General features: G+C 41.0%; 1 protein-coding gene across 29 annotated transcripts in view; it reads left to right on the top strand.

Annotated features, from left to right (window-relative positions):
• Positions 1 to 1,400: 1,400 nt before the first annotated feature.
• Positions 1,401 to 24,543, top strand: part of CADPS (calcium dependent secretion activator) — a 481,928-nt gene continuing 458,785 nt past the window's right edge. For 5 of the 29 annotated variants that reach the window (XM_086697700.1, XM_086697704.1, XM_086697699.1 and 2 more), the window contains exon 1: positions 1,407 to 2,441. In XM_086697700.1, coding sequence (XP_086553826.1) covers positions 1,992 to 2,441 — 450 coding nt within the window. In that variant the 5' untranslated portion in view covers positions 1,407 to 1,991. Of the gene's footprint in view, positions 2,442 to 24,543 lie in introns of all 29 variants that reach the window. The other 24 variants (XM_086697705.1, XM_086697706.1, XM_086697712.1 and 21 more) reach the window with 12 other exon arrangements.

Consider the following 24,543-nt stretch of genomic DNA (forward strand, 5'->3'; position numbering starts at 1 on the left):
CCCAAAGGAGATTATAGACTGTTTAGGAGAATGTCTTTTAAAAATTCCATCTACCCCAAGCAACTAGAACAATGTTCACTCCATGAAACCGTGCTGAATACAGGTTGTTGATTGATCGGCCTACTATATTTTCTTTTCCAGGGAAAGCAGTCCCCCATGATTTGAGTATCTTTCACTTCTTTAGAATGATTAAAAAGTGAGGACTGCAAAATTGTAGTAACTTCCACATTGCTGGATTATTTATTTTAAATTGATACAGAATGTGTGATGGCTATAGCAGTTATGTCCTCACGATGAGAATGGTCGTGAAGTCAAATATAAGCTATACGTATATTACTTATTTCAAAACCTCAAACAGAATTGTTGGAGTTAATGTGGAGCTAAATGGTGTTTTGCGTCCCTTCTTAGCTCTCAAATTAGCTAGAAAGCTTCACTTGAATGTCAAAGCCTACTGTAAAACTCATGGTAAATTTGAAAATACATCAAGACAGAATGTGATGTAAACTTTAAATTCACGCTGCACTTTTACAATAAACTCCCACGAGTATCTAGGAATAATCAGAGCATTAGAAAATGCATAAATATAGGAGATGGGGGCGGGAGGAGGTGGAGAAAGGTCTCTGGATCGCCTAAGATCCGAGGGTGGCTGGCGCTGGTTTGTTTTCAATCCATCTGCGGGTCGCTGATTAGATTCAGCACGCTGGCCAGCTCCCTTGTCCGCCGGGTTTATTGGCCTAAGTGAAAGGAGCAGGAAGGCACCATCTGCTGCTTTGAATTAATAGATAACCGAGAAGCAGGGATGAAGACAGTAGGACAGAGTCAACATATCGGATGTTGACGCCGCTGAGTTCTTGGGGTGTCTTTGTCTGATCGCTGGGTCCCCACTCCTCCACCCAAACCCTCCCGCAGCCAGAAAAGAGAAAGGGCTGAGCAACCAGAAACCCTTCCATTTCTCTGGTATGCTTACCTCAGCAGAAAGTGTTCCCAGTTCTTGGAATTGAAGAATATTCATCATAGCTTTCGCGGGGTGGGCAAGGGCGGGGCTTCTACTTAAACAGTTGAGCTGCATGGTCCCTACACCAATCAACTCAAAATTTGATTCACTTTTATTTTAATGAACGGGTGTATGTAAATTGGTGGAATCAAAGTTTACACAGGTGGGACCAACATGCTGTTAAGCCCCACTGCCCCCACGCCCCAGGTGTGAAGAAGCCTGGGGCAAAGGAGGTAGACTCTTTCTCATAAGGCATCTCACCGACTTCCTCTTAGCCAGACCTCTGGAATAAGCGTCTCCAAATAGACCGCCCACTCTTCGCTAACAAGAAGTCTTCACTGGCTTGTCTATTTCTTCCTCCCCCAAGAACTTTTTGTCCGTGGGAGGGTGAGACAGGTCGAGGCAATGACAACTGGTTATCAAGAAAGAAATTATCCACCAAGGGGAGAGAGTGAGGAGTGTGGGAAAGTGTTAGGGTCTGTACTGAAGCTCTGAGACTAGCGGGCCGCTCCACGCTCTCCAGGCTCTAGCCTTCTGCAGCCACCCTTTACGCAGCGGACACGGGAGAGTTAAGCCAATAAACACGTAAGCGCCGCTCCCTCCCCAATCGGCAAGATGCCTCTTAGGCTCTTGGCTGCATCGACAGCTTGCAACACTCGGCATCTTTTCTGGAGGCGCCTCCTTCAGCGGCTGCAGATGGTATCCGGCTGCGAGCTCGGGGCTCGCAACTGATTCTCCCCCTTGCCCACCTCGGGTCCACGGACGCACCTCTCCCTTCCCCTCCTCCTCTCGCGCTCCTGGGTCTGAGCCCAGCTCGGGATCGCCGGGCAGAGGAAGCAGTCGCGGCGGCGGCGGCGGCTGAGCAGCAGCGCCCGCTCCCTGATTTGGGGAGAAGCGCCCATCCCGGGGAGCCGACCCCCAGCCGCCTCCAGCGCCTCCCATCTTTTGCACCCCTAGCCCGGGGCTCCAAGGACCACCCTCCTCCCCAGGCGCCACCATGCTGGACCCTTCGTCCAGCGAAGAGGAATCGGATGAGATCGTGGAGGAGGAGAGCGGCAAGGAGGTGCTCGGCTCGGCCGCGTCCGGCGCGCGCCTGTCTCCCAGCCGCACCAGCGAGGGCTCGGGCGGCGGCAGCGGCGCCGGGCTTGGGGGCGGCGGCGGTGCCGGCGCCGGAGCCGGGGTGGGCGCCGGCGGCGGTGGGGGCAGCGGCGCGAGCAGCGGCGGCGGGGCCGGGGGGCTGCAGCCCAGCACCCGCGCCGGTGGCGGCCGGCCCTCCAGCCCCAGCCCGTCGGTGGTGAGCGAGAAGGAGAAGGAGGAGTTGGAGCGGCTGCAGAAGGAGGAGGAGGAGAGGAAGAAGAGGCTGCAGCTCTATGTGTTCGTGATGCGCTGCATCGCCTACCCCTTCAACGCCAAGCAGCCCACCGACATGGCTCGCCGGCAGCAGAAGGTAGGTGCGCCTGGGAGGCCCCGGGAGCGGCGCCGGGACGTCGCCAGACGGGCGGGGCGAACAATGGGAGCTGGCGGCGCAGCTGGCGAGGAGGAGCAGAAGCAGGAGACCGCGCCCTGGGGAAGGGGCTACGAGGCCCCCTCTCCGCGGCCGGGCCGGGCCCAGCTCCGAGCGCGCCTGGAGCTGCCCGGGACCGGCGAGGGGCCCGGACCTCAGCGCCGCGTGTCCCCACCCGGGCGAGCGGGGGAGCTAGGCGGGCAGGTCCCGCTCTATGGCCCAGGAGGCTCGGGGAGTGACTTGCAGCCCGCGGCGCGCTGAGAGGCCTTGCTCGTTTGCCGGGCTCCCGGCACTCTCCAGCGGCGGGCGGCTGCGCTCAGCTCCGGGCCCGCCTTCCTGGGCGTGCGCTCGGCGGGCGGGGGCACCCGGCAGGTGGGGGCGCCGGTGTGGAGCGAGAAGAGCGCCTGGCGGCAGCGCTCGGCTCGCCGGGCCGAGAGAGCCGCAGGGGCAGGCGGGAGAAAGCCAGCCCGGAAGGCGAAGCTTCCAGTCGCTCCGCGAAGGGCACCCTCCTCCCCTCACTGGGGTCAGCTGATCCCGACGAGGGTCGCCGAAGGGACCCCCAGCACCGCTTCCCTGTGGCTCCTGTTCCACCCCTCCCTCCTCCCCCTTCCTCCGTGACCCCAGAGCCGGGGCAAGCCCTCCGGTCCTTCTGCCGGGGTCAGCTCCTCCACCTTCCTCCCTTTGACCCTCTCCTCCTCTTCCCAAGGTGACTTCGCCGCCACCTTCTGGCTCTTCAAGGCCCTCCAAGCCCAGCCGCTTTTGGCTTGATAAAGTGCAGCTGCAAAAAGCTTCGCAATTACAAGCATCAAAAGCTTTTTGTGTCTGAGGCTGGGGCACCGCTGAGGCGGCTCCGGACTGCCTTTGATGTGAAAAAGTGCCTATTTCCATCAGCTGTTCTCCAGCCAGAGAAGGGGGGGGGGGGGGGGGAGGTTACCGCAGGATAAGAAGCAGTGGCGGGACCCGAAGAGAAGAGGTCAGGTCCCCAGTTGGAGTGAGTTAGTGAAGAAAGTCGGCATTCCGTTGTCTCTTTTAAGTGAATTTGCCAATTTCATTTTGAGATAATAGCCGGTGAAGCCCCCACAGGGACGGGGTCTTAAAATAGTGAATTTCTTGGTTGCTGCCATTTAAGACTGAATTACATGTTGCGGTAGTAAGTGTTAGGTTTTCCTACATTTATCCACCCTTATCTTGAGTGAGCACAGATTTCTGTTTGTTTTGCTTCTATATGTACACACCCCAGCTAGCGCTGATGATTTATTTCTGCCACCAGAATGGTGGGTTGGGTTATCACTTTTATTAAAAATCCGACTCATTTCCTGTTTGGGGAATAGCAGGTGGGCTTCCCTCCACTCTGCCCCTCATCAGGGGCCCCTTGTTTCTTCAGCCTCTATTTTGGACTATCATAGACAAGAATATCCTCCGAACAATAAAAGTGTTTGGATTTCCTATCAAGGTTGGGCGTTGGATCCACATACAGGGCCTGATATTTCAAGCTTTAGCTTGTGATTTTTATGGTAATTGTGGGGTAGCAGGGGAAATGTCATCTTTAAAATCTATCCCATTCATGACAGCACCAACCAAAGATGTCCTATTCCTTTGGTAATGAAAACTGTTGTGATTTAAAGAGGAAAAATATAAAACAAACTTTGCTTTATCAGTCAAAAGGCTCTAGATCTCTGTCCTTTGAATAGAGGCTTACATTTGGTACTGGAATGGGGAGAGAAATCCATTCTCACAGTGGCCCATTTCTTCTAAACAGAAACTCCAGCCACCTGAAAAGGTCATCGTGAAGTTAAGTTTTTCTGGTCTGATTACATGTTTTACCTGAATCCATTCAAAGCTGTGGTTTTGAGGGGCAGGTGGGTTCTGTTTTTACACATGACCTTACCATCGAAGAGACTACAGGATGGATAGAAAACACTGGCTTTTGGTCCAACTATTTTTAGTTATTGCAGCAAACTAGTGCTAAATGCATATTCCTGCAAAGCTGCCTCAGGGCTGTTTGGCTCTACTGGGAAGCTGAATATTTATCTCCTTATTACAAAAGAAAACAAGCGTTTCCATTTCTGTATCTTCACGTTTTTAGTGTCTTAGAAAGGATGTTTTGCTGTTTTTCTCCAAGCAGAAAGCTTGGAACTTTGATGTATTCTTTTAAATGAAAGTAACTGAAATGTTTGCATAAGCGCTGTGATAAAATTTAAGGCCTGCTAACAAACAAGATTGATAAATGAGTCTCAGAGAAATAGAAACCGGTTGTAAACTATACATAGAAACGGATGAGTTAGAAAGAGCTAGAGGAAAAATGATGCAAAAAAGGGAATAGAGTGACATGGAAGGAGCCAGAGAAAACTGCCTATGAAAAAGTTGCCAGATTGGGGAGAAGAAGAGATTGTATTGTCAAATCATCACGCTGTGCACCTTAAACTTATACAATCTTTTATGTCTGTTATATCCCAATATAGGTGAAGAAAAATATCATGCGGAGTGTAATATACACTTTCTGAAACCAAATACTCTATGCCATACATTGGCTGCAATTTTTCAAGTGCCTACTATGTGCAAGGCACTTCACTTAGATCATTTTTTAAAAATAGGCTTTTTTAGAAGAGTTTGAGATTTACTGAAAAATTGAGAAAATAGTTCCCATATGCCCCAGCCCCAGTTTTCCCCTATTAATATCTTACAATAGTATGTTACATCTGTTCCAGTTAAAGAACCAATATTGATGCATAATTAACACAAATAGGTAATTTATTGAAATTCTCTTAGTTTTTATTTAATTTGTTTTTTTGTTCTTTGATCATTTAAAATTCTCCTAACTCTAACAGTGTAGGAATTACCATCTTTGTTTCTAGAAGAGAACACTGAGACTCAGAATGTTTTATAATTTGCCTGAAGCACTATATGGATAGGAGGAAGAGTGGGAACTGAGGCATGGGGTATTCTGATTTCAAATCCTGTCTTTTTAATATGTAACACGGGCCAGAAATATTGTAGAGTGAAAAATAGAATCTTAGCATCCTGACAACATGTCAGGTGTACTTTTTCTTTTACCCAGAGTTATTTCTATTTGAGTTTAGAGAGATCTGCTCCTCTCCCTTTGGGTACCTATCAAATCATCAACATAGACAAAATGGACGTTTAGGTATTAACCTCATAAAGAATATGAATGAGAGAGATGGGCCGTTATTGGCTGGTAAATCGGAACACCAGACTATTGTCAGGCTTTCTATGTGGTTTGAGCTGAAGACCAACAAAAACAAGCAAACAAACAACAAAACAAAACAAAAAACCAAAAAACAAGCAAAAAACCAAAAAAGGTATTTTAGTTCAGAAAAACAGTTGGAAAAGAGCAGAGGGAGAGAAGGTACCATTCCTGGATCATTTTGTTAGTTAACTACTTTGATTTTGCTTTTCCTGGGGAAGAGTGCCTGGTCATTGCAATAATCTCCCTAGTTAAAAGAAGGGACTTTAAATAGACCATGTGTAATCGTATTTTATCATTTATAGGTCTACTTTTCTTGTACTACAGTGAAACTAAATATAACAGGCTAGTAGGTAATTAATGACAAAAACAAAAATCTAGTCTTCAGACTATCACAATGTTTTAGCAGCTCATAAATGACAATGTGAAAAACTGTTCTGTGCTTTTTATTTTCCCTCTTTTGTCATAATGGGAAAGTGAATACCCAGTGCTTCACATGGTAAAGCTGCACCATATGTTTCTAAATTGTGTAGTAACGGTGATGAGTGGCTACCTCATGTGAACTAGCTACTTCTAGAAGTAACTGAGGGAATGTAAAAGCGGGCACTGTAAACAGTTCTAATGTTTAGATTGGCATGACCAATTTTTTAATATACTAGTAGGAATTATTCTGGTTTATAAACATCCAAAATGAATATTGGGTGCATATATACATTTGTGTACATGTATTACTGTGTGTGTGTGTGTGCATGCGTGCGTGTGTGTATGATGAGGGACGGGGCAATCCTAAAATCATGTTTATTTTATATGAACTCCTATTTCATTCAAGAGGACTTAATGACTAGATCAAATGTGTTGTAAGTTCAAGCTCCCCATTTCTATGTGATTCATCTTCTATCTTGCCATGAAATTATGGCTAATGTTGAGTCATTGTTAGCCACAGAAATTCTGTCTTTATTCGTTTATTTATTTGGCTTTGTTAATTGGTCGTGACTCAAGAGCCCATGCCTTTCCTAAAAGTTAAGACCTAGTCCTAGTTAACTATGTATGTGCATCAGTATATGTATATACTTCAAATCCATAATAGTGATTCGTCCATTCAGATATGCTTTGGGGCATTTGGGTTAGCTCTACTATTCAGAATTCTTAAGAGTTGCTTTGTCAATGCAACATATGATTTGGATTTTAAAAAATAAATGTTCTAACCTTTTGAGAGGATGAAATGGCTATTAAGCCAGGATTCCTTGAAACAGAATTGTTTCTCTCTTTATCAGGAGAAGAACTGAAGTCTTTATATATGCTTTCTGGCATTTTCCTCCCAATCTCCTTGGTGCAATGGGCAGGAACTGTTTCGCACTGGTACTAGCAGAGAAATTCTGAAGATGAAGAACACCAAAAAAAATAATCAGAGAGGGCTCTTGCTTCATTACATTCTTGGAATAGCCTTATGCTTCCCTAAAACTGGACTGAAGAACAAAGGAAATTAAATCCTTCATTCTTGAAGAATTGTACTGTGTAAAGTGGGGAAGTCAAATGATTCATAGATCTTCTCCCTACAAAAGCAAATTTAATATATAGTCCTAGGCTATTGCATTAAAATATAATCAGTGTTTGTGACTTGGGGCCAGATGTCTATACAGCTATGATTAAGAGGGTTCGGGGCGCCTGGGTGGCGCAGTCGGTTAAGCGTCCGACTTCAGCCAGGTCGCGATCTCGCGGTCCGTGAGTTCGAGCCCCGCGTCGGGCTCTGGGCTGATGGCTCAGAGCCTGGAGCCTGTTTCCGATTCTGTGTCTCCCTCTCTCTCTGCCCCTCCCCCGTTCATGCTCTGTCTCTCTCTGTCCCAAAAATAAATAAAAGTTGAAAAAAAAATTAAAAAAAAAAAAAAAAGAGGGTTCTACTAACTTAGAAATAAGTTCTAAATAGATGACTAGTTACTCCTTGCACCAAGCACTCTCCCAGGCTTGGTTATGGAACCAGAAGATACCTGTGAGATAGGTACCTGATTTGGGGAGCTTATGTTCTAGTCTGGAAGATAACATCTATACATGTCAGATAAGTTGAGAATAAGCGAGTGTTTAATTGTAAGATGCTGATTACAAATACTAAAGTATAAGGGAAGAGAATGTGTGCGCATGTGTTCACAAGGGATTGGTTTTAAGAATAGGGAAAATCGTCATGGAGGAAATGGGTTAGGGTTAGGTCTAAAAGAGTTTGTGTGATTTGTGTAAGCATAAGGAAGGACAGGTATCCCACTCTGGAGAAGAACATGAGGTAGCAGGAATGTGGAAAGGAGCCATTGTTTGTGGGACACTATTAGTCAAATTATTTTGGTTCTAAGTTACAAAAACCCAACTCAAGTGGCTAAATCAAAAGGGACACAAAGGGGAAGGGACAGATTTATTGGTGTATGTAATAGGAAAACATCCAATGCAGGGATCTACAGGCCTGGCTGGACCTGACTTCTTTGACAGAATGAAGAAACCTGGATAATGAAGAGAAAAGACACTGTGTCTGAGCTCAGTCTGTACCACAAATAAACCTCTGATTGTAGGCAAGTCAACTTCTGTCTCTGGGTAATTTCTTTATCTTTCCTATGAAGAGGTGGATGGGGAAGCTTCAGATAATCTCCAAGGTGCCATTTCTGTGTAGTAGTTGATAGTCCTTGCTGAGCAATGCAGTTACTCATGATCAAGACTTCTAATTTCCTTCAACCTTCTCTTTGCTATGTTTTTACATTACATGGTAAGGCAGTATCTTCAAAGAGTCTGAAATGAAGATGAATTTAGAGCTCACTTTGTCCAACTAAATTTTCAGATGAGGAGGTGAGATCTTAAAAGATTGTAGGACTGCAGGGGCACCCAGGTGACTCAGGTTGAGGGCCAGACTCTTGATTTCGGCTTGGGTCATGATCTTTCGGTCATGGGATTGAGCCCACCATGGGCTCCCTGCTGAGTGTGGGGACTGCTTGGGATTCTCTTGCTCCCTCTCCCTTTCCTCCTCCTCCGTTCTCTCTCTCACTCTCTCAAAAATAAATAAATAAACTTAAAAAAATGTTATAAGACTATAAACTAAGGAGGGCTTGTAAACTGGGACCTGTGGGCCAAAAGGGAACCACAGGTAGATTTTGTTTTTTCTACATTGCCTTTTTCAATTTTTTGAACTAGTTATCCACATATAAAACCATGAGCTTACTTCGACAAAAAATTTGTACTTCTGGCTTCTCTGAAAACTGGAGGATGAAGGTGGGTTTGAGTTTGTATGAGTTTGCAAAAAGCAATAGAAATGAGACTCCCAAGCCATCACCTAAATAATGAAGGGTTGATCATTTTTAACTAAAATTCTGCTCGCTCCAAGATAGATACTATATGCATCTGGATGGGAAGACACCAGCTCTCTGGTTCTTTCCAACACCATCTCTTTTTGCTATTGTTACACACATATTGATGGTCTGACCCTGGCCCCTGGAACACATCCAAGAAAACGATCTGGAATTTGGAGCTCTATGTTCTCTGTCTCTGGCAACAGTTTCCTTGTTAGGATCAGATTTATAGTTTCTGCAGAATTGAAGAGCTGATGATTCGTATTACCTTGCTATTTTTTTCATTTTTCCATCCAAGTATATGATAGAGTTCTCTGTTAATAGCAGGTAAAGAAAGAGAGATGAAGTCGGCCAGTGTTTTTAAGTCTGTTCATTGCACTTGACTTAGGATGGACAGTAAAGAAAGGTAGTTAAGGACATAGATTCAGAAACTCGAATGCCTGGATTTGTTCCCTTGGCTGTACCCCAAACTGCCTCTGATTTGGGGCAACCTATTTAATCTCTGTGTGACTCAGTTTACTCGTCAATCAGAGTACCTTCATTATTGGAATCTTATAAAAATGAAGTGCGATAATACACTAGATAATACATTTTAGAACAATGTCAGGCATGTAGTAAGTGCTGCATAAGTGTTCTTATGATTTCAAGTTGATGTGTGCCATGTCATGTTATTTTTATCTGTAAAAGGACTGAGAAGGTTAATATATGTAAAGTACTGACCGTAGCATGCCTTATATTCACTATTGCTCTTATCATTGTGATCATTATTATTGACATGATTAAACAGACCTAGAAGGCAGTGGTTATCTATCACTGTGGCATCGTCTTACAGAATGGATGGAGTTGAGGGTCCAATACATCCCTATTTTCTTTGTACTGAAACATTTCACTAACTCTCGGGGTGGGGGCGCAGGGAGGTGAGAGGGAGGGGAGGGTGGGTGATGGGTATTGAGGAGGGCACCTGTTGGCATGAGCACTGGGTGTTGTCTGGAAACCAATTTGACAATAAATTTCATATTTTAAAAAAACAACAAAAAAACAAATCCCTAGTCACTGTCGTGACCTGGTGGCTCTATGACCTTGGGAACACTATCTAATCTCTTTCAAGTCTTAGTTTCCTCATCTGGAAAGCGGGGGAGTAATATTGAGGATTACAAGAAAAAAAGCATGTTAATTGCTTAACAATTCCTTAATATGGAGTAAATATTGACCAAATGCTATCAGTAACAATAATAGTAGTATTCCTGCATTTTTGTCCACCAGATGCCCCATACTGTTTTGTAGTACAGTGCCCTTGCTCACGCTGTTCCTTATTTTCGAACATCTTTCTCACCTTTTTCTTTTTTTAATTTTTTTGAATGTTTATTATTTTTGAGAGAGAGAGAGACAGCGCGCACATGAGTGGCGGGGGGGAGGAACAGAGAGAAGGAGACGCAGAATCCAAAGCAGGCTCCAGGCTCTGAGCTGTCAGCACAGAGGCCGATGTGGGGCTCAAAATCTCCAACCATGAGATCATGCCCTGAGCCAAAGTCAGATACTTTAATCTAATCGACTGAGCCACCCAGGCGCCCCTTTCTCACCTTTCTTTACCTCATTTGTTCTTGTTTGTATTTTAATTAACTCAAGTGTTCTCTCTTTCAGGAAACCTTACCCAAATCTAAGTGCTTTCTCAACTCCCGACTCTATTTCTACTTTACTTCCTGTACATTACATTTAAATTACCTTATGTGTGTATGCCTCTCTCCCACTAGACCGTAAGAACCCCAAAGACAGGGACCACATTTACTGCCCTTTGATTACCCATTTCCCAAAACAGTGCTTGGCACAAAGCAGGTACTTGTACACATTACATTTGAAATTCCACACTTGAAATTCCTAGGGAGCTTCTAAGGAGAGTAAGTGAAAGAGTCTTAAATACAGTCTGCTTCTATTATAGATACGCAGCATATTTATTTTTATAAAAACTTCTCGATGGAAAACATGAAGAGTTGACCAATTACCAAATGGTTTCAAAATAATTTATGTAGCAGAAACATACCATCAGTTACTTCCCAGCTTCGCTTGTTTATACCAACAATGGACACATTTCGAGATATTCTAGAGGTGTCTTCTTTTAAAGACTAGAAGCAGTTATGAATTTCTTGATACGGTTGAATCCCTGCCGAACTTGAATCACCGTAGGGCATGTTTAAATGGCCAAACATGAAGTCACAAAGAACCAAAGTCAGAACTGAATCTCCATATTGGGTATATGTTCTTTAGTAAGTTTTATTTGATTTAGCTCTTTCTGAAGGAAAAAAAAGAATGGCTAGTCAACAGCATTTTAGTGAAAGACTATTTAAAATATTAGCGTCATTGTTGCCAAGGTTTTAGAAAAGAATCTCTAAGTTCTAGGTGTTTAGACATAAATATACTTGGGGGCGCCTGGGTGGCTCAGTTTGCCCGGCTCCGACTCATCATTTTGGCGGGGTCATGATCTCCCCTTTTGTGGGATCGAGCTCTGCTATGGGCTCTGTGCTCACGGCCTGGAGACTGCTTGGGATTCTCTCTTTCCTTCTCTCTCTGCCGTCCCCTGCTTAGGCGCGCTCGTTCTTTCTTTCAAGATAAATAAATTTTTTTTGTTGTTGTTAAATTTTTTTTTTCAACCTTTATTTATTTTGGGGATAGAGAGAGACAGAGCATGAACAGGGGAGGGGCAGAGAGAGAGGGAGACACAGAATGGGAAACAGGCTCCAGGCTCTGAGCCATCAGCCCAGAGCCTGACGCGGGGCTCGAACTCACGGACCGCGAGATCTTGACCTGGCTGAAGTCGGACGCTTAACCGACTGCGCCACCCAGGCGCCCCAAGATAAATAAATATTAAAAACATTAATAAAGATGATTTTGTCTGCTTTTATTCTGTTAGGGGACTTGGGGACTTGTCTCTCTTATTGTAAGCTGTCTAAAGTCCTTTCTGAGTATAGTTAGGATCTAAATAAATAATAATTATCCCGCTAGTGCTATTGTATACTGGATGTGGTAATAAGAATAGGATGGGTGTGAAGTGTCTATAAAACAGTGAAACTGCTGAGGTATCGATTTTTCTGATGCCTTTCACTAGTCAAGGGGAAAATTATCTTTGCTAACCCACTCTCTGCATTTTAACAAACAGGGGAAACATTGAGAGTTTTGAAAAAAAAAAAAAAAAAAAAAGAATTATCAAGCCCCCCAGTGTTCCCAGCTTCTGACTACTTTTCTAGAATTGAGAGAAATGGAATAACCTGATAACATATATATGTCCTCTCAGCAGCCTGTTGGAGGAACATATCAACCTGTCATGTGGTGTTTCTCTGGATCACTTCGGTGCACTAGGAAAGTTGTGAGATACTTGGAGGTTAACTTTAAAAGAAAAAATCCCTAAGTGTTCCAGGAGCGCATGCTAAGTTACATACCCACCAGGGGCTGTATTGCTTTCAAAAAGACAATGGGATTTTGGCAAACATGCAGAGTGGTACAGGGAATCTACTGTATCGCTTAAGAAAACAAAGAAAACACATTGAAAATTTTCACAAATAATTGTGCCTTCTGTTGCCCATGCAGAAAAACAGCCTTTTGGTGTGGATGGTAGGCATAGAGTTGTTTAAGCAAATGAGTTAAAATATATTTTGAACATTGACTTTGGTGATTTTTCTGACAAGTGCAGCAACTGTTGTCTATAAGGCGGCGTGTCATAACATACTGTGTTCAAAACATTTCTTGAGGACTCTTCCATATTCAATTTTTGTTTGTTATACATCATCAAACAACATTGTTTTGAGCCACTTCTACATACAAGAAACTCCCTAAATCCTGGAGACAAAATATGCAAAGACGTTTTAGGCAGCCTTCCTGATCTTTAAGAACCTACCAATCTGGTTGAGAAGTCGAGATCCACCAATATAGAATGTAACTGACAAGGCAGGATGTGGTGTCTGAATCTTAAATATTGGTGTTTTTTAGGTCTCCGTCCTTGGCCCTTGTTATGGGTTGATTGTGTCCCCCTTCCCATCCAGCTCCCTCCCCCACCTGCCGCATTCATGTCGAAGTCCTAATCCTCAGTACCTCAGAATGTGACCTCTTTGGAAATAAGTTCTTTGCAGATGTTATTAGTTACGATGAGCTCCATCAGGTGGACCCTAATCCATTACGACTGGTGTCCTTATTGAAAGGGGGAAATTTCAACACAGAGACACAGGGAGAACACTATGTGAAGAGGAAGGCAGAGATTAAAGTCATGCTTCTTCAAGCAAGGAACGGCAAAGATTAGCAGAAGCTAGGGGAGAGGCACAGAATATATTCTTAAAGCCTCAGAAGGAGCCAGCTCTGCAGACACCTTGATCTTAAATATCTAGCCTCCAGAGCTGTGAGAGGATAAATTTCTGCTTAAGCCACCTAGTTTGTGGTACTTCGTATGGCAGCCATACTGGACTAATACAGCCCCCTTCTCTATATCATCTCTCTGGGCCATTTCACCACTAATGGTGGTGTTAGCTACTGACATCCCTACACCTCCCATGCTCAGATCTTTGGCTCTAGCGTGAGTCTCTCACCAGGCTTCCAGATCCATTCATCAGGCTGCCAAAGGTGTGGTCTGAGACTGGTTCAAGTCAGTGAGCACTTCATCATGGGTCTACAATGAGATAAGGAACTGCACTGGAATGTAAGTTAACTTACTACTTTCTTCAAGAGAGTCTTGCCACACACACACACACACACACACACACACACACACACACACACACACAAATGTCAGCTGGATTGACCCGCTTAATGACGTTGATGTAATTTCTCATACTGGTATTTTATCTTGGTAAGGACCAATAACCAGCAGTTCATGGATGATGACACAGGTCTGCAGACTACACTTGGAAGAACATTGACCTTCATGACATGTCCCATGGGATGTCTTCAGCCCACCCAACAATAGAATTTCTCACCAAGTCTCTTTCTCCTCTATTTTCTGATTCACTGACTGTCCTAGTGGTGCTACTATATAACTAAGCTGTTCAACACGGTAGGGCACAACTCAACTTCGAATTTTTACTGTTGGTCGTCCTAGCCACCAAAGGCCATATACATCGTGTCGATGTTCCTCCTGTGCAAATTTTCATCTTTCTCCTTCTCTTCATCTTCATTACTGGTGCCCTGCTTTGGGTGCTCATGACTGCTTGCGTGGGCTTTTGCAACAATATCTTTTTAACTGTTCTCTCTGCCTCCTTTCCTGCCCACATTCCTCCAGATACCAAGGTGATCATTCTGCAGCACAGACCCAATCAGGACTTTTCTCTGCTCAGACTTCTTGGGTGGCTTTCTGTTTCTTGCACAGGATACACTCTAAACTCATTTGCATGGCCTAAATGGATCCTCTCTCCCCAGCCAGGCTCTACTCCTGCACTTCTGCACACACCCTCAACTTCAGCCTATTAAACCACTAAGCATCCCTGCACTGCGTTCTATCACTTGCCTTCTATCACTCTCTAGGTGGATGATGGCACCCAGTCATTATAAAGAACAGGAATAAATAATGACTATTTATGGGATGTTTATTGTGTGGAGTCACTGCTGCATAAATTTATAAGCCTTATCTCATTTAATCTTTACCGTGGCTCTGTAAGGTAACTATTAATCATCTCAACCCTACCAAGAAAACCAAGAGACAAAGCAGTTAAGAAACTTCTCTTAGGTCACACATTTAGTTTAGAGAGAGGGGTTGGGGCCCAGGTGGTCTGACTCTGGCCTGCCCTCTGAGCCATATGCTCTAGTAACTATATTGAAGCATTTAGCACACCTAACTTCAAGGTAGATCCGTTCTTTTTCTCCTGACTCTACAGAGATGATTTCATTTAGTATCCTCTGGTGTCTGATCAATACGTATACAACTCAATAGATTGTTGATGCAGAACTCATGATTATTGAATTCATGATTATTTAGAGAACAGTAATGTTCCTTACCGTTTATAGCATGTTCACTGAGATGATCTCATCTTTTCTTTAAAACAAACTTTTTGAGTAGTGGGGCATCCATCCTACGTCCCTGTTTTGTGGCAGGCAAAGTGAGGTATGGGGAAGTCCCACTGGCTGGGCAAAACTATAGAGCACCAGCCTTGGCCTCCTGAGTGCATCTAGGGCTCACTGCTATGCTGTCGGTCTTTGGTTCACACAAAGTATACCTGAGGCCATTGCAGACCTTTCAAGGCCTACCCCATCTCCTAGTAAACTTACTAAAATATACCTCACATCCATTTATTTTTGTATTCTTAATAAAACTGGAAGGGTTTTTTCAATCTTGCCTTAAAACTATTTGTCTATATAACTTGGTTAGTAAATGACTATGATTCCTTAGGAATTATGGTGCATTCACAGGAATCCTCACCAACTGTTTTCAATTCTAGTGATAGGAGTACTACACTGAACAATTAATGAAGTCGACAAACGTTTGGAAGTCATTTACCTGAACATTTTTAGGTTCGATTTTTCATTTTCAGTTGTAGATACTGGAGACAATACATTTTATTTAAGGTCTCAGACCTTTCTTTAGGCTCCTGGGAAATTTCAAGACTCTGGTCACCATGCCTTTGTTGATTACCAGATAAAATAGAGTTCCTCCAGACTTAATGGAAGAAGTGGCATTTGAATTAAGCCTCCAGCTGACTGAGAAAATCAAAGGATAGTAACACGATGTATTTTGGAGGGAAGGATAGATATTTTCAAGTATTCAGAGATGATGTAATGCAAAGCAAGTTTGAGGACCTCTGAACAAATATGATTGAATAAGGTTCTATTATCAGAGATAAAAGAAATAAGAATAAAGGTTGGTCAGGACTGTGGACATCCTTCAACACCAGGGTACAGGTATTGGGAGGGGGGCTTCATTCATTCATTCATTCATTCATTTATTCATTCCCTATGCTGTACTTTTCATCCTCTGGACTTATTTTATGGCTGGAATGTTGTACCTTTTAATCCCCTTCACCTATTTTGCCCATCCCCATGCCACCAGCTTATTCTCTGTATTTATGAGTATGTTTCTCTTTTCTGTTTGTTTTGTTTTTTAGTTTCCACACTTAAGTGAAAGCATAGGATATTTGTCTTTCTCTGCCTTGACTTATTTCACTTAGCATACTATCTTCTAGGTCTATCCATGGTCTTGCAAATGGCAAAATCTCATTCTTTTTATGGGTGAGCAACATTCCATTGTGTAGATATGCCACATTTTCTTTAGCCATTCATTTATGGCTAGCCCCTTAGGTTGCTTTCATGTTTTGACTGTTATAAATAATGATGCCGTGATGAAAATAATGCTGCACGTGTCTTTTTAAATTAGTGTTGTCAGATTCTTTGGGTAAACACTCAGTAATGGACTCATTGGATTGTATGCTATTTCTATTTTTATTTTTTGAGGAGCCTCCATTCTGTTTTCCACAGTAGCTGCCTCATTAGACTTCTCTCTCCTCTACATCCTTGCCAACACTTGTTATTTCTTGTCTTTTTTATACCAGCCGTTCTGACTGCTGTGAAGTGATATCTCATTTGTGGTTTTGATTTGCATTTACCTGACGATGAGTGATGTTGAGCATCTTTCTGGGTGTCTGTTGGCCATCTGTGTGTCTTCTTTGGAAAAATGTCTATTCAGGTCTTCTGCCCATTTTTTAATAGGATTACTTGGTCTTTGGTTTTCAGTTGCATAAGCTCTTTATATATTTTAGATCTTACCCTTGTATCAGAAAGCTCATTTGCAAATAGCTTCTACCTTTCAGTCAGTTGCCTTTTCGTCTGTTGATGGTTTCCTTTGCTGTGCATGGGGGTGATTTTATCTGGTAGGCGGTGAAGAACCGCTGAAGAATTCTGAGCAGAACTGAGACATGACCACTGTAATATTTTAAGAAGATTAATCTAAGCAAAGTGTGTGGAAAGCATGGAGAAAGGAGAAAGGAGGAGTGTAAATGTCTTCACACTGTAAGAAAAGGTCGCCAATTAGGCCTGAACATTTTATCCAGCACGGATCATCTTTACAGTATCGTGGGGAAGTTTGTAGAAAATCTCAGAAAATGAATGCCTGTATGTAGAAGTGTTTTGAATCACTAGTTCAAAAGCATTTCGCTAGAACAGTTGTTGACTACTGCGTTGATTTTATCAGAGTAATTTCTATGTATGTGTCATAAATGTGTGGGATATAAGTGTTCATTTCTGTTCTTACAAATCTTAAATATGTGAGACAAATTGCCTGCCCTTTGTATTTAATTTCAGTGACCAATATTCTAATACCTTCCCATGCAGATACAAAAACACTTCTGCCTAACATTGTGAAAACCATAATGACTCTTGGACAAAGATCATAGTAAACCCAGTGTCATTTCAGAAAATGTACACGTGATTCCGTTTCAGGTTCCAGGCTGACCTTGAGGACTCATATGGAGCTTAATCTGGCCCCAAGAGGCCATGAGCCCCAGAGTAAGCCCAGGCTTATGTCAAGCCCACAGAAAGACAGGGGAGGGGGCCTGGCTGGTGGCTTTTCTGGGAAGAAAAACTTTTTAAAAGGTGCCCAAACAGACTAGGAGAGACTCTTAGGTTTGTCCCTACCACTGTAGGATTCCACCCTAAAACCCGACCTAGGTTTGCACAGGCATCCAGGGAGTAAGGAACATTCATACTCTCTTTCCTTCCTTAATCCTCCTCAGTTGGGAAGATTGTGATCTTAGTGGTAATGTTTAAGAAAAGTTATTAGACTCTATTTATGAGTGGTCAGAGTCTCTCACGTTGAAAGGGAAGCATATGGTTTCCGGTAGTCTCTCTTCTCGCACATTCTTGGGTACTATCACCTTTTATCTATTAATAGAGATGATACAATTTGAATGTGGACAGAGGGGTAGAGAAAGGTTCCATACTGTGGTCTACTCTTCCAAAGTTCTAATGATAAAGAGGGAATTTATTTTTCATTTGACACTGTTTTCTGTGTGTATAGTTCTCCTGAGAAGACAGGTGACTTTGGTCTAAGATAAGATGCCTGTATTCCTGGGTCTTCAGGTCATTACACCATCTCAAAGGCTTCAACAAACCACATTAATTGCCAGAGGGTCATAGCTGGTGTGGTGGAGAAGGCTGCGTTGCTGCTAGGGAATAGATAGAATCTGAATGAACATGGGGAAGCAGGAAAACAGGTGTTCTAGGGACCACATGAGCAAAGGCACAGAAGCCACACAAAGCCAGACCACAAAGCCCTCACAAGGAATAAGATTGGAAAGGCAGGTTGGGACCAGGGAGTGGTAAATATTGAATACTATTGAACTTTGTCTATTGTCCTTTATTTGGTAGGCAGTCAGGAGCCTCTGAAAATGATTTGTACTCCTAGTAGCTCCAGTGGAAATAGCACCGAACTGAGGCAAAGGACCAATCAAAGATAATGCAGACACCTGGATGATTGCCAGATGGGGAGTGATTGGTCTTGACCTTGTCTTGAAGTGACGTGTTTTCCTATGAGGCATTTTGAGGCTTCAGAATTTCCAAAGAATATTGTCAACACGAGCAGAATGTCTCATTTGCAAAGGACATGATTTGCTATAGCATTTTTCCATGACCAAGTTAGAAACAACTTCCTATGAGCTTTGGCAATGGCTCCGCATCATTTGCCACCCTTCCTGTTTCCCTGGAGAGGGGAAAAAAAAAGATTTCTTTCTACTCTCTACTTTTCACAGGCAGCCTATATATATTGCTGTGTATTATGATTCAGCATTATAGACCTTCAAAGCGAACACACATAGGTTAAGATTTGTGGTTGTTTTAATTAATCCGAAGCACATTCCCCACCCACCCTACCTCCCCAGAGCAGCATTTCTAAACAATTGTGGATCTGCTGTTTAGTTCAATGAGCTTTTCATATTTGTCCTTTAATTTCTATGTGCTGAGAGCTCAAAGCTATCTTTTAGTCAATATTCAATTAGGATTTGAGTCGGAAGGCTGTGTTGAGCTCTTACAGAAGAGCATAAGGTAGTTATTTGCTTTCACCACTTTTCACTAAAGAAATACAGGTTTGCTGCAGCATGAATTAAATATGCCAAATTAAGTGTATGTTTACTTCCTTATGAGCTGGCAATAAATGACATTGTTGGAAAGTCAACATTATACATATTGTATACACCAAAATTTCAGGAGATTTATGATCTACCACATTTCTTTCTTCTCCGCTCAGTTAGAACTCTGCATTTCTGTTGGGTACTCATCCAAATGCTTCCATGTAAGGCTTTCTCTAATCACTACCCTTTGGCGCACTCTTTTGTTTCTACACAACCTATTACTCAATATTATTTTTCTCAGTGAGCTACATTTTCAGAACAAAAATAATTCACTTCTAGGATTAAAAAAAAAAGCCTAAGATTTTCTACAAATAAAATAGCAACACAGATATTTAGAGAATGCAGTATTTTTTTAAAATTTTATTTACACCAAATTTATTTGTCTACTTGAAATGCCTTTGGGATCTTAGGGAACAACAACAGTATGAGACATTTATGCTAAGTTGCATGAGAAATTTCACTTGTTCCATGACCCAAACTCATATAAGCAACACATATTACTAAAGTGATGTGGGTAATCTGTAGAATTAACCAGTGAGTTTAATCAGTATGACCAGCCAATTGAGATGATTCAAATGAAACTTTCCATTGTACATTATAAATACTAAAAAGTCTACATATCCTTTGTAGTAGAAACTTGGTTATCTACCTATTATTCACTCTCCAATTCCAAACAGTTTTTTTTCACATAATTTCCCCCAACCCCCAACTTCAGAAATAGATGCAGATTAGTGTAAGCCCATCAAAAATGACATTGTACTGGAAATACCACTGGCTCCTGGTTGACCATGTGACCTAAATTGATCCAATCAGACTGAAGGGAAGAACTTGTATTTTATGTTTGGGAGAAGAGTTTTACTCCCCCTCTCCTGATGGACATACGACCGAAGCATAGCTGTCATGGCTACTGGCAGCCATCTTAGAACCATGAGGAGATCCAATTTAGGCTGAAGCCAGGCCTAAGGGTAATGAAATAGTTGAGATACAGAAAGAACTTAAGTTTGTGATGACAGTATTGGACCACAACATTCAGCTAGACCTGGAGCCCACCTATCATATTGACCTCTAATACTCTAGTAAATTCCTTCCTTGTGTAAGTCATTTTTAATGGGATTTTCCTTACTTTTGGCCCAAACTAGTTTACTTTATGCTGTATTTCTCTTCAAAACAGGAATTCTGGGAGGTGCCTGGGTAGCTCAGTTCCTTGAGCTCCTGACTTCAGCTCAGGTCATGATTTCATGGTTTGTTGAGTTCGAGCCCCATTTTGGGCTCTGTGCTGACAGTGCAGAGCCTGCTTGGGATTCTCTCTCCCTCTCTTTCTCTCTCTCTGCCCCACCCCTGCTCTCTCTTTCTCTGTCTCTCAAAAATAGATAAACTTAAAAAAATAAAAACAGGGATTCTTGGACTTGAATTATCAAGCATTGTCTTTAATTTATTTAGCGTATTTAGATTCAGCCATAAGTAGAAATATAATTCTATTTACCATGTAAGAAGCAAAATAAGAATTCTTTCCTTCCAACTCTGTATAATTTGGCCAAAAAAAGTTTGTTGATAAGTATAAATCATGTCTTAGCACAAGCTCAGCTTTTATTGTAACTAAAAAAATAAAGTGAGTTCAATGAAATAGTTGTTCTTAGTCTGACTTAAATTGAGTATTTTTACATATTTTTCTGTAAATAAAAATAAAACCTTCAGAAAAATAATATGGAAATATATGAAGTAAAATTTAAAGTAATCCCCTAATCCCACTACCCAAAGACATACAGTTTACACATAAAATATATTTATATTATCTACCTGGATATATACTTTTATATAAAAGTAATAATTCTGTAATAGTTTTGCAACCTGTTTTTTTGCACAGCAGTATACAAAGGAAATCTCTGCACATCAGTAAACATAAAAATGTCTCCTTCTAAATAGCTTGTAGCAATCGAATGTATGGATGCACCATAATTTATTCAACTAGTTGTATATTGATTTCTGCTTCTTACTACTGTCTGCGTTCTACAGTGAACATCTTTGTGTACGTGTATTTGTACAATTTCTCCAAATTTCTACATTCTCCAAGTATGTATGTACTTAATATGAAAAGTATATTCATTTAAGGTTTTGTTACCAGTTTCCACAGCATCGGTAAATATTTACATTCATTCCCACTAGTGGGACATAGTCTCTTTCTTCATGTTAAAAATGGGCATCTTTTTTTTTTTTCCGGCTTTGACAACCTGATGGGTAATTTTTTTAATTCTGTAATTGTATTTTCTTTTGACATGTTTATTACCTCTTTATATTTCTTCTTTACAAATTCCCTGCCACATCCCATCCATTTTTCTATCTTTTGATTTTAAGAGCTCATTCTATTTTAGTGGTATTAATACTTTGTCATATGCATGAAATTTGTTTTGTCTTCTGTTGTTGGATCTTTTTTATGTTCTTTACATTGTTGGCCTATTTCTGTTTAACTGAACAGAACTTTTTGATGTAGTAAGATCTAACTACTTTCCTTCTTTATGGCTTCTGGGTTTCATGTAATGAAACCTTTTCTACCCAAAGATTATGAAACTGTTCATACATATTTTTTTCTACTACCTTACGGCTTCATTTTTTGTCTTTACTTTTTTGACTCATGTGAAATTTATTATGGTGTAATGAATGAAGTATATGAAACCAACTTACTTTTCAAGCAACTGGCCAGTTGTCTCAATACTGTAGATTAAATAACCTATTTGCTCTCCAGTTATGTTAAGTGGCTCCTTATCAAATACACAAAATTCTTATTAATGTATAGGTTTGTTTAGTTCTTGGTGGAAAGCCATTAATCTAACTTTCCCTTTCTGTACTGTAACCACTATGATTTCATTACTGTAGTTTTATGATGGATTTTAGGATATATTAATGTAAAAAAAAGTTTTTTTTATTACACTTCTTCAGAATATCCCTGGCTCTTCTTGGAATTTTTATTCTTTGGGAAAATATTTTTTAATGATTCTGTCAGTTTGAAAATAAAAGATCATTTGGATTTTGATTGAAATTCCATTGCATCTATAGATTAATGTAGAGAAAGCTTTATGCTCTTGAATAATTCTGGCTAAAACTAAGAATATCTTGGCATTAATTTAAATATTTTTGATGTGTCTCAGTTTGTTTTTGTACTTTAAAGCATATGCCCTAAATATGTATTGTTAAATTTATTCCTAAGTAAACTATAACATTTATTAGTTGAGTACCCTTCCCTGATGCCCCGCATTAACCAAAACTCCATTCCTTCTGCAAAGCATAGGTGTTCAGGACTAATGATTTACTCTCTAACATACCTGAGTATTTCTGCCCCACTCCCATCAGCTGAGATATATGCTCATCAAGGGTAATTGTTTCTGAAACCTGTTTAAGATAGTTTCTGTAGTTATTCTAATTTCGTAATTCAAATATTGTATAACAATAGATATGATTGTGAAAACAAGGGATAGCCTTTGTTTATATTAACCAAATTGATTGCCTTGGGAAAATTCAATGACGTTTCTAAAATGTCATTAAATTCTAGTTGGGCAAAGCTATAGTAACATTTTTGTTACTGGAAAAGTCATAAAAATCTAAAGGGTTTTGGTCAGATTGCTTCGTAAGTTTTTAAATCTTTTTTGCTCCTTTTTAAAGAAATAAAAACTGGAAATCGTAGACCACATATTAGCTGTTAATAAGGATGTGGAACTTTAATCAGGTAACCTATACCTCAAAGGCAAGGTTGTGTCCCTACCCCAAAAGTCAGCAAACAAGTAATTATGAACTTTAAGTAAAATTAGATGTTTGTTGCCTTATGTGTTATGACTCTCTACTACAACTGTCTTTTTAAAATAACTTCAACAAACGCTATCTTGATTGCATTGGATAAGAAGAATTCTGCAGTATTTTATCTTTTTGTTGGCATGCACAAAGAATATTATATATACATATTATATTCATTACTTGTCATTCTAAATGGTTTTAAGCCATTTTTGGTGTTTTTTTGAGAATAAATTATCAAACTAAAATAATAATTTTGCTTTATCCCCTCATATGTTTATCTTTTCTCCTAATTTCATTTGTTAACATTGACTTCTCTATGACTACTATACATGACAAAATTACACAATGCTAGTACTTTCAGGTACATCAACTTTGAAAAATTTTAAATCCGGACAATTAATTTTATTATAGTTTTCTTTGAAAATAATTGGAACTTACATCTAGTGAAATTAAGTATGCCCCAAGAGAGAGGAGTCCAATTTCCATGCTGAAATCTATGTTTATTTTGAAGAGGGCTCATTCTAAATAGCTTGGTTTAGATTAAAAGGTTTAAAATGGATTGAATAAATACTCCCATTTTTGAGTCTTTGAAATAAAAATGTATAAAATTTAAGAAGCATTCAACTTGCAAAAAATCAAGAAATTAGCATTCTAGGTCCATTTTAATTTCACTGTTATTTGTCTTTTTAATTAATTTGTCATGCACAAAGGGGAAATGTTTTCAGGCTCAGAATAGGAGCTTGTATAGGGAAGGAGGTAAGGAAAACAGAACGCCATTTTAGCTAAGACTGCGCAATCCCAGCCAACCAAAAGATATAGTGCAGTCTTTTCCAAGCTAGACTTTTCCTAACCTGGTGGTATTTCTCACCCACATACATGTTGGAAAGTAACGTATCAAACCCCTAAGATAGCCAATAACACTTTTCTTATTCTTCATATTCCTTGACAGTTGAGAGCATCCAATCCTATAGGCATTTCCCAGATGTTAGTAATGTGTGTCCTCCCTCAGACATGTGTAATTTGAAGCCTAAAGTTATATTCTTTATATTAGTAACTCTGGAATAAAATTCACTGCACCAAAAAAGATGAATGTGCCTGCCACCAGATACATTGATTGCTGGCTATGACCTTCACAGGGTGAAACTATGAAAGGCATGTACAGAGAGAAACTTACTGTTTTGACAGGAATATTGGTAATGTATTCTCTCCATTCCAACCACAAAGAGCCTATTTGTCAGTTTGCGTCATTTAATAAGTGTGGAATCGTAGCTTGGAGTTGTTGAAAAGCAAGTCACTTTAAAAACTTTATGAGCTGAGATTTCCGTATTGTAGTTCACTTCAAAAAGATTTTTTAAAAAAAATAACAAATGGCCTTGAATCTCCTGAAATGCATGCCAATGGAGCATCCACAATTCGAGCATAAGATGACATCAAGAAGAAAGAATTCAGTCTTTCTTTTTACTTATTTTGTCCTATATATTTTAGATGATCTCTCACAGCATATCACTGTATTCTTGACTATAGGCCATAAATACTGAAAACAGTGTGATTGAGTATGATGGAATCCATTTTGACTTGACCTGGTAGAGTTATATTTTATTTTTTGCAGGTTCCTTTTCTTTCTTTCTTTTTTTTTTATTCCTCCTACA

This window comes from Puma concolor, chromosome A2 (genome assembly GCF_028749965.1).
Source record: "Puma concolor isolate L17-30 chromosome A2, mPumCon1.1.hap2, whole genome shotgun sequence".
Lineage (NCBI taxonomy): Eukaryota > Metazoa > Chordata > Mammalia > Carnivora > Felidae > Puma > Puma concolor.